This window comes from Muscardinus avellanarius, assembly GCF_963383645.1.
Source record: "Muscardinus avellanarius genome assembly, chromosome: X".
Taxonomy (NCBI): domain Eukaryota; kingdom Metazoa; phylum Chordata; class Mammalia; order Rodentia; family Gliridae; genus Muscardinus; species Muscardinus avellanarius.
The window spans coordinates 9,505,601-9,515,772 of record NC_137792.1 but is presented as its reverse complement, the minus strand read 5'-3'; the positions used below and the strand labels follow the sequence as shown (position 1 = coordinate 9,515,772).

The following is a 10,172-nucleotide window of genomic DNA, read 5'->3' as shown; positions in this document are numbered from 1 at the left end:
CCGAGAGGTTAAAGCTATAGCTTCCACTCATTTCTTTTATTTTGTTTTTAATGTGGTGCATTGTAATTCTACATCATACCGGGCTATTGGTGCCCTCTTCCCTCACTAGCATATCATTGAGATTGGAATTCATAAAGAATGCAACAGTTGAAATAATGCTATGAATGGATACAAATTAAGTGCCTCTACCCTTTCATTCAAGAAACCCCAAAGGCCCAAAGCCGCTCGCCTAGGTTCCCTAGAGCTTTCTCCAGGCTCCGCCCTCTTCCGGAGCTCCACCTATCAGCGACTCAGACTACTCTCCCTTCCATTCACCCTGGCCAGCTCCAGCAAGGAAAATTAACCCCTGGAGTTACAAAGTTGTCACTTTCATTCTCAAGTTTACAGTTGCAGAGCAGAGGACCATAGATAGAATAATATGTATGGTGCAAAGACGAAGTTTACTTAATATACTCCACCTGGAGATTCAGGAAATTTTTCTAATTTTCTGATGCTTGAATTGTGTGTGTGTGTGTGTGTGTGTGTGTGTGTGTGTGTGTGTTAATGGGGTTCCTGGAAACCCTTCTACCTCTGGCCTACACTCGCAGACCTATTTTTTACTTTTTTATATTTGGAAGCAGGGTCTCTTAAGCCAGGGCTGCTGGCTTCGAACGTGCGCTATCCTCCTGCCTCCCCGGCCTGATGCTTGAATTTTGAAGAGCTTTTTTTTTTTTTTTTTTTAACGGGGGACCAGGAAATGAGCTCAGAGGCATTCTACTTTTGAGCTACACCCCCAAACTTACTTTACTATTTATTTATTTATTTATTTATTTATTTGTTTATTTTTGCGATACTAGGGATGGAACCCAGGGGCATTCTATCTCCGAGCTATATCCCCAGCCCTATTTTTTTTTTCTTTTTTTTGCAGGTCTGGGGATGAGATCCAGGGGCATTCGACCTCTGAGCTACACGCCTGCCCTATTTTTTAATTCTTTATTTTGAAACAGGGTCTCACTAAGTTGAAGAAGGCTTCACTGATAGCTGAGGCTGTTGGCGAACCGCGATCCTCCTGTCTCAGCCTCCGGAATCCTAGGATTTCAAGCGTGTGCCACCACCCCTGGCTCCCAGCCCTGTTTTTTATTCTTTATTTTTTGAAACAGGGTCTCACTGAGTTGCAAAGAGCCTCACTAAGTAGCTGAGGCTGACCGGGAACTGGAATCTTCCTGTCTCAGCCTCCCAAATGCTGGGATTACAAGCATGCGTCACCACGCATGGCTGTTTTTTTATTTTATGACAGGGTCTCACTAAATTGCTTAGGGTCTCTCTAAATTGTGAAGACTGAAGACTGTCCTTGAACCTGCCATCTCCTGTCTCAGCCTTCCAAGTACTGGGATGACAGGTAGGCACCAGCATACCCGACTGGAAGATGTCTTTCACCTAGGTGGAGAAGGGTAGAGAAATAATTGCAGGTAGATCATCATAAGCCCAGGCATTGAGAGATGAAACTGGAATGTACTGGGAACAGCAAGAACTTTATTAATCAAATTTAAAGTGCATATTGGGTACTTGGGGGACTTAGACAAGATGATCACAGGTTAGAAGCCAGCCTCAGCAACTTAGTAAGACCCTGTTTTCAAATAAAAAATAAAATAGGGCTGGGGGTGTCGCTCAGAGGTAAAATGTGGCTGGGTTCCATCCCCAATTACACACACACACACACACACACACACACGTGCAAGTTGAGAGTGTCAACGAAAGAACACAGTGGCAAATGTGATATCAGGCTTAGTTATGGATGAGGGCCTGATTTGCCAGGCTATGACATTTTTATTATGTTATTTTGTAGGCAAGGGAGAATGATTAGGATTATGGGGGGGGTACTGGGAATTGAATCCAGAGTTGCTCTACCTCTGAGCTATACCTCCAGTCCATTTCTTTTTTTTAAATTTTGGATCTTGCTAAATTACCACATGCTGCTGGCCTCCAACCTGCAATCGTCCTGCCTCAGTCTCCCAAGTGTTTGGATAATACATATCCGCCACCACACCCAGAACTTTCTTTTAGGTAGAGGCCCACTGGGGTGGTATTTGTGTTAGGTAAACTACTATGGTTTGCAATATAAAGGGTTAAAAGATAAAACTGGAGCCTATTGTGGTGAAGGTCTGTAGTGCCAGCCACTCCAAGGCTGAGGCAGGAGGATTGCTAGAGCCCAGGAGTTTGAGACCAGCTAGGGTAACTAACAATAGGGAGAACTTTTGTCTAAATAAATAAATTAATGAAATACAGTATCACATAATGTAGGTGAGAGGTGATAAGAAATTAAACTGGATTATGAAAATCAGCCCTGTTCATAATCAGACTGTGATATACACATACAAGATCAGGAACATGCCCAGGAAACAATGTTTCTCCCAGGGACACATTAACAAACTCCATCTTTTGGGTGATTGAATAACTTACCTGGCTTAACTTTGTTTCTCCCCTCTCTAAATTAAAATTGCTGACATAACCAATTTCTAAATCGTCACTGCTCCCAATCTCTCCTTGGGATCGTTCAAATGAAGCCCTGCATAAAGCCTCATCCTTTTCTCCTGTACAGAAAATCTTAGCAACACATGTCCCCCTTCATCTGCAAGTTAACCTTATCCAGCTCAGTACATTAATAATTAGAGACACAGGTTATTAGTTGAAAGGGCCAGGAAACCTGAGTTTTGACCCTTCTTGTTCTTGAATAAATTCCTTAATACCCAGTCCTCAGTTTTTTTTAATCTGTAAAAATCAAGATATTAAGGCCCAGCATGGTGGTGCACACCTGTAATCCTAGTACCTGGGAGGCTAGAATAGGAGGATTGTGAGCTCAAGGCCAGCCTTAGCAACTTAGCAAGACCATCAACAATTTAGTGAGACCCTGTTTCAGAATAAAAATAAGATAAAATAAAATAAAAGGGGCTGGGATGTAGCTCAGAGGTCAAATACCAGTGGGTTCAATCCCCAGCACCAAAAGCAAAAAACAAGGTAGGAATAATAGTTACCATCTTATGAAGCTTGCATTGTGAAGCTTCAGTAAGATAACCCATGCTATATATAGGTAGTGAGTGGAATAGCAAGTATCCCCAAAACTTTAGTTGTCATATAACCATCATCACCACCACCATTCTCATCAGTGGTATGAAAACTTCCTGACTAACCCTCCCCACCAAGACTGGGTCAGGTACTTCTGGCAAGTACACTCCCAGCACAAGCAGCTTAACTTTATAATACTCATCACAATAGGTATTTGTGCTTTCACTTGTATGCTTATGCCACTAAATCTAACACTTTTTGAAAGCTGAAGTTAAATCCCCAAACCAGAAAATGCCCTGGGTGGCACAGAATGTTGTATTTATGTAAGTAATCGATTTTGCTGGTCCCTGTGGCCAGGACTTCTGTCGAGAATTTCTACCATTCTAAAACCATCAGTGTTTGGGTTGTGGAACATATCTTATGAATCAGATCAGACTTTCACTTTACAGCAAGAAGTAAGAATATCTTCTGGGAAGATACTACTGAGTTTTTTTAAAGATACAGATGTAGAGTCTCTTTTATTATGATTTTTTAAATATTGGGGATGGAACCTGTTAGGTTGAAAATAGAGTTAGGGGATTTAGGAGGAGGTAAAAACACCAACTGGGTTATCAGAGACCACTGATTCAGACCCGGCCCCTCTGGAGAGTAAGCCGGCCATGGGGGAAGGGACCAACGGGCCACGAGTCTGGAGAGTTGTGCATAGTCCTGATCAGCAGGCTGAGTCATGTGGCAGATCAGAGGCACTGCTGTTTTATAGGCATGCCGATTCTCTCGCAACATCTGTAGCATCGCGGTGTTTGGAGTCTCGAGGCACCTGGAGCCTCACGATATTTCCGCTTCTGGCTTCCCGGGTTCCGCTGCAAGACCACGCTGGGGGAGGGACCCAACTTATCATCCCGGCCTTTTGGTGATAATGGGTGGAGATTCAAATCCCGAACTACTTCCTGCTGTCAAGGGGTGTCGTAAGGGGGCCCCTTGGCGGGGAGAGGTCGGGTCCTCCAGAAGTGGGCAGGTGGAAGTATGGCTGCAGCTTGAGTTGGAGGTTACCCTGGACAGCTTGGTGATGTGCGTTTGAGGAGACTTTAACAGCCGAGGAGCTATTAAAGAAAAGGCAAATCATGAGAGCAGTGAGTAGTTTTGGGTCAGTCTGGTCAAATGAAAACATGCTATAGGGTCAGGAGCATCAGTAACGGATTATAGGGAGTTTAATACTTAAACTTATCAGGACCCACAGGCATTCTACCTCTGAACTCCACCCCTAGCCCTATTTTTTATTCTATCTTTGAAACAGGGTCTCACTGAGTTGCAAAGGGCCTCACTAAGTAGCTAAAGCTATCCGTGAACAGCCTCCCAAATGCTGGGATTCCAAGTGTGAGCCACCATGCCCAGCTTTCTTTCATTATGACTTATAAATGAATGTAAATCTCCTTTTATAGGAGTTTGACATTTATTTTCAACAGTTAGCCACTGAATTCATTTTCATGAGCAAATTTAAATTGCTCAAGTTAATTTAATTACAGAAGGAATTCTAAAAGCCAATTCCATTTCCAAACTACAATTACCATCATTGGAATTCAATAAGAAAAGACATCTTAAAACTCTTTTTAGGTAGAGATGCCTGGTTTTATTTATTTTCAAGTTGTATTTTGAACTTAGGTATACACACAGGTGGAGGGACAGGCAACCAGAAAGGCAGAGATAGACCCTTAAGAAGAAAACACCCCTATAATCCTGGTATTTAGGAGATAGAGACAGGAGGATTGCAAGTTTCAGGCCAGAGGTGCCTAGTTTTATTTTTTTATTCTAACCTATGTGCTGCAGGACAGTTCCCTGAGGGACTTTGAGCTGGCCCAGCTCTCCCGTTTCTCACTTACCCTTCTCACAAATAAACTGTAGGCTATGCTGGGAATATAATGTCCTGAGATACACAAGAACTGCCTGAAACAGCCCAAACCCCATTCCCTCCCTTCCTTGGGAATGTAACTTCTTGAGTTAGGAAAGTATTTCCCAGGACATCCCTTTTTTCTACTTTCCCTTGGAAGCAAGATGTCCTTTGAACTTAGCTCAGTAAATCCTGTTGCCTCTGGGGCATATAATCTGGATTCTACTGCCTTTTGGTCTCCCTCCTGTTGTGATACAAGCAAGATCATGTAGTCAAGACTCCATCTGCCATGGAGAAGCCTTTTCATGCCATCAGGGACCAGCCCACAAATAATCCTAGGTTTCTTTTCATCTGCTTCATGTAACTCATTGTATCTGAGTGCTGTATCTCACCAGACCCATACAAGTTGGCAAGCAGTGAACCTTCTCCTTACCATGTAGCCCTGGGGAAGAAGAAAGGGGCTGGCAGCTTGCCCTGTATGGTTGGGTCAGCACACTGAAGACTGGACTGTGCACAGAAAGAGGTGAGCTCTGGAGGATCATCTGAGTCTTCCCATTACTGCTTCCCTAGTCAATAGTCAATCCCTTATGAGTATTCCAGTCACTTTCTATGATCTACATGTTAGAATATCTCCCTAATTTTATACACATCTTATATGTCAAAACAAATAGCAATGGAAAGTTATTCAGCAAGCCAGGCAAGGTGGCGCACACCTGTAATTCCAACACTTGGGAGGCTGAGACAGGAGGATCAAAGGTTCAAGGCCAGCCTTGGCAATTTAATGAGAACTTCAGCACCTTAGTGAGATCTTGTTTCGAAATAAAAAAATAAAAGTCTGGAGGTGTAGTTCAGAGGTAGAATGCCCTTAGGTTCAATTCCAAGTATTCCCTTCCTCAGCAAAAAGTCACTCAGCAATTATTAACATTGTAAAGAAAGGGTTTTATTTATATAGTATTATTTAATGAAGCTGAATACCAATTTAATACAAAATTCTGTCTCAAGATCTTTAACAGGTCTTAGAACCCTTTTCCTCCTTCATGTTGTTATACAACGACCACCAAAGAAGACCATACAGACTTAGTCTAAAATTACAAGCTCAGGAGTGAAGAGTTTAAGTTCTCACAGATATGGAAAACTCCCAACAGTTTCTTTCAGTGGGTGTGCAAGTCAAGCAGAAAGTACAGAAACCAGGAACAGCGTTGTGCAGGAGCTCACCAACCCATGTCGGTCCCTTCTATTGTCCACCTTTTGATTGCTTTAAGAATAGAAAATTCCTAATGGCCTTTGTTTCTCTGCAGGTGCAAGCTAAGCAGGAGTTACAGAAGCCACACAGGCAGTTATGTGTGATTAGCAAGGTACCCAGTAACCAACATTAGTTCTTAGGCTGAAGAACATTAGTGCCTTGGGGTAGGGTGACATCTTGGTGTTACTGAAGCTAAGGCCTACACTCACTTCATCACAATGTTTAAAAATGTATCACTTTTGAAGGCATAAAAGACAAAAAGTTTTCATACTAAGATGTATCAGTAGCCAGGAAATATATATACAGTGTGTGCCCCATCAGAGGATCATACCACAATGTCCAGGTATTCCACCTTTTCTGCAACCCGATAACACTCATTACTTTTTGTTATCCTGAGAGCAGCCATCATGGCTAATGGACAGTTATACTTGAAGTTTTAATTTACAATTCCCTAATAATTAGTGGTATTGAGTATCTTTCTCTTTTGCCTTGCAAATAAATTTACTGGCCCTTTGTATATTTTTGGAGGTGTCTATTTGAGTCCTTTGCTTCTTTTTAAATTGGGTTATTTGGGGGGTTGTTTGGTTGTTATTCTTGAGTTATAGAAATTCCTTATGTATTCTGGATATTAACCCCGTATCAAATATATGGTTTGGTTTGCAATTATTTCCTCCCATTCTGTTGGTTGCCTTTTCACGTTGTTGACCACATGCTTTGACAAGCAGAAGTTTGTAAGTTTGATGTAATCCCATTTTCATCTTAACCATCTTTAAGTGTACACTTCAGTGGCATTAGGGATATTCATCTGACTCTATCGTGCAGATTAGATGACAAACATACTAATGAAATACTGTCCGTTTTTGATGCATTGGAACACAAGTTTAGAGGCAGTTGGAAAGAGGATTCCAAGATATTTATAAGAGCAACAGTGGTGTAGATTCCTCAGAATCTGGATTATTACCTAAATTCTAGATTTTAGCCTATCTGATATGTTTCTCTTCCTGTTGCTATAACAAAAGCATTCTAAAACACTAAATAAATTGTGAGATTTAAGTTGATCACTTGCCTTTTAACCTTAACTATCTGTTAAATACAGTTCAGAACCAGGAATAATGGCACATGTCTGAAATCCTAGCAACCTGGGAGGCTAAGGATCACAAGTTCAAGGCCAGCCTTGAACTTAGTGAGAACTTGTCTCACTAAGATCTTGCCTCAAAACAAAATAATAAAAAAGCTAGAAATATATCTTGTTGGTAGAGTGCCACTGGGTTCAATTGCCAGTACCGTAAGATAAAATAAAATAAAATAATTTTTAAAATAAAATAAAGATCAGACAGGTGTGTGTGTGTGTGTGTGTGTGTGTGTGTGTGTGTGTGTGTGTGTTATCAAACCCAGGGCTTTGCACATACTAAGCAGGCTCTCTGCCATTAAGCTATATTCCTAGCCCAAACTCAGACCATTTTTTTTTTTTTGTGGTACTGGGATTCCTGGAAGCTCTTCTACCTCCGGGCTACACTTCCAGACCTATTTTTTTTTTAATTTTTTTTTTTTTGGAAACAGGTTCTCAAGCCAGCGAGACTGGCTTTGAATCTGCGCGATCCTCCTGTCTCCCAAGCGCGGAGATTACAAGACTGCGCCACCACGCCCAGCTCAAACTCAGATCATTTTAAAGGGAAACTTTAAAGGAAGACAACTCTGTCATTGTGGAAATAAATCACTGTATTCGATGTAAGTGCACAAATAATGCAAAATAATACTATAAATTATAGACTATTAAATTGCTAGTCCTCTGAAGAATATTTCTATGAATGTACCATAAAGAATTCTAGATTCTAGTCATTTTAAGCATTTTCTTTAAAATGTTCTGCATATGCCTTCTACATGATCAAGCCCTTAAATAAAATATCTGATCGTAGCTAGGCATGGTGGCGCATGCGTGTAATCCCAGCACGTGGAAGGTGGAGACCAGAGGATCGTGGTTCACAGACAGCCTCAGCTACTTAGTGAGGCCCTTCGCAATTCAGTGAGACCCTGTTTCAAAAAATTAAAATGGCTGAAAAAATAAGGCTGGGCGTGTGGCTCAGAGGTAAAATGCCCCTGGGTTCCATCCCCAGTATCACACGCACAAAAAATCTGATCTTCAGAAATGTCAAGGATTTATATATATATATATATATATATATATATATATATATATATATACTATTACTATTATTACTATTTATTATTATTTTCTTGTGATTAAAACACATTCTGTATAATAAATTGATTATAAGTAGGCATATAATGTACTAGTGCAACTACAGATTGAGGCAAACATACTCATTGTTCTCATTTTGAAATCAAGTGTACCTAAAACCATGGCCAATATTCAGCCCTATGGTTCAGTATGTCAGAAATAAAGGATATTACAGTTACTAACAGATTGCTATAAGAGAAACATGTATTTATTGCTAGCCCTTCAGTGATAAACACTATTAATAGCCAAAGGAATAAAATGTTTACCAAATAGCTTTTTTCAAAGACTGATGAAGCTCTCCCATACCAATAAATGCATATCTAACCTATGAATGAATCATGTGTTGAGACTTAGAAAACCAAAATGATGGTAACTAAGAGTAGCACTAATGGCCTAAGATAGTGAGTGAGAGTCTGATCTAATAAGGGAAATTGACTGTGAAACAAAAAGTACAGAAGTCCATTGTTTTGGACTGAGCTCCTCTACTAGGTCCCCACAGATCAGGCTAAAAAATCAATCTGGAATCATTCACACTAAAGTTGTTTCACCAAGCAAAAACTAAACTTTATCTGACTTCTGAGTAATTGAGATTAGGGCGCTATCAGCCAAATTTCCCAAACAACCCAGTTTCACTTGGCATAGTAATGAAGTTCCTCTGCCTTAATTCATTCTCTCTCTCTCTCTCTCTCTCTCTCTCTCTCTCTCTCTCTCTCACACACACACACACACACACACACACACACACACACACACGTAACCTAAAATAACCCAATGTTAACCAATCAGTTGTTTTTCTATGGTTCTGTCTTCCTGTCCCCATCTTACAAGGACAATAACTTTGAAATGCTAATCGAAAAGAAAAGAAATGTATACCTATAAATGTTATTAAGTGCAGGCATTTAAAATAGTCTAGTTAACATTTTTTAAAGTGTATATGTATTAAAACAAAATGTTGCCTAGAGGTGAAGGTCTTAGGGAGTCACTTGGCTGGCCGCTGGCTTGGCCGCTGTTTGTATATTGAGCACATAATCGTGGCGGAAGGATGAGCGGACAGTGCGGTTCATCAGGGGCTGAAGCGGGCGGAAGTTGTCCACCATTCTTTTCTCTTTCTCCCCCTCAGAAGTGAAAAGCAGAGTCCGAAATTGCTCAAGCTAGAAACAGAAATGAAAAGCACGAAGAATTTCAATAGAAACCCACCTTTATCTCATGAATAAATTACTTTCATTTTGACAGTTCTGAAACATTTCATCTCAAATTGGATTCAGAAAGAGAAATAAGAGAAATACTTTATTTCCAGGTGAGCTATCTTTACCCCTAGAAAAGAAATAAAATGCCATTTTATTGCCATCCTTGTGAGGAGATGATGGCAGTAGGAGGTGGTAGGATCTGAATCCTGGAGACAAAGTGCCTGTCCCTCATATTACCTTTTACCAATGACAAGTTACTTCATGTTTTTGATTCTGAAGAACCTGACTGGGCCTGCTAGTGCACACCTGTATTCCCAGTATTTGGGAGGCTGAGACAGGAGGATCATAGGTCAGTACCAGCCTCCACAACTTAGAGAGGCCTTCCACAACCTAGGGACACCCTATTTCAAAATAAAAAGAAATAAAATAGACTGAGGGTGTAGTTTAGAAGTAGAATTCCCCTGGGTTCAATTCCCCATATTGCACACACACACACAAAAGAAGAACCTCATATGTGGGCAAAATAGCCAGCCAGATCATAAAGAAAATTGCTGACTATATATACATATGTGTGTG

The 10,172-nt window shown here is 40.8% G+C and overlaps 1 protein-coding gene across 1 annotated transcript in view; it reads right to left on the bottom strand.

Annotated features, from left to right (window-relative positions):
- Nucleotides 1–9,380: 9,380 nt before the first annotated feature.
- CA5B (carbonic anhydrase 5B) overlaps nucleotides 9,381–10,172 on the bottom strand; it is a gene marked incomplete at its 3' end in the record, with an annotated part of 39,553 nt that continues 38,761 nt past the window's right edge. The window contains exon 7 of the mRNA XM_080719367.1: nucleotides 9,381–9,560. Within this exon, the coding sequence (XP_080575493.1) occupies nucleotides 9,381–9,560 (180 nt within the window). The remainder of the gene's footprint in view (nucleotides 9,561–10,172) is intronic.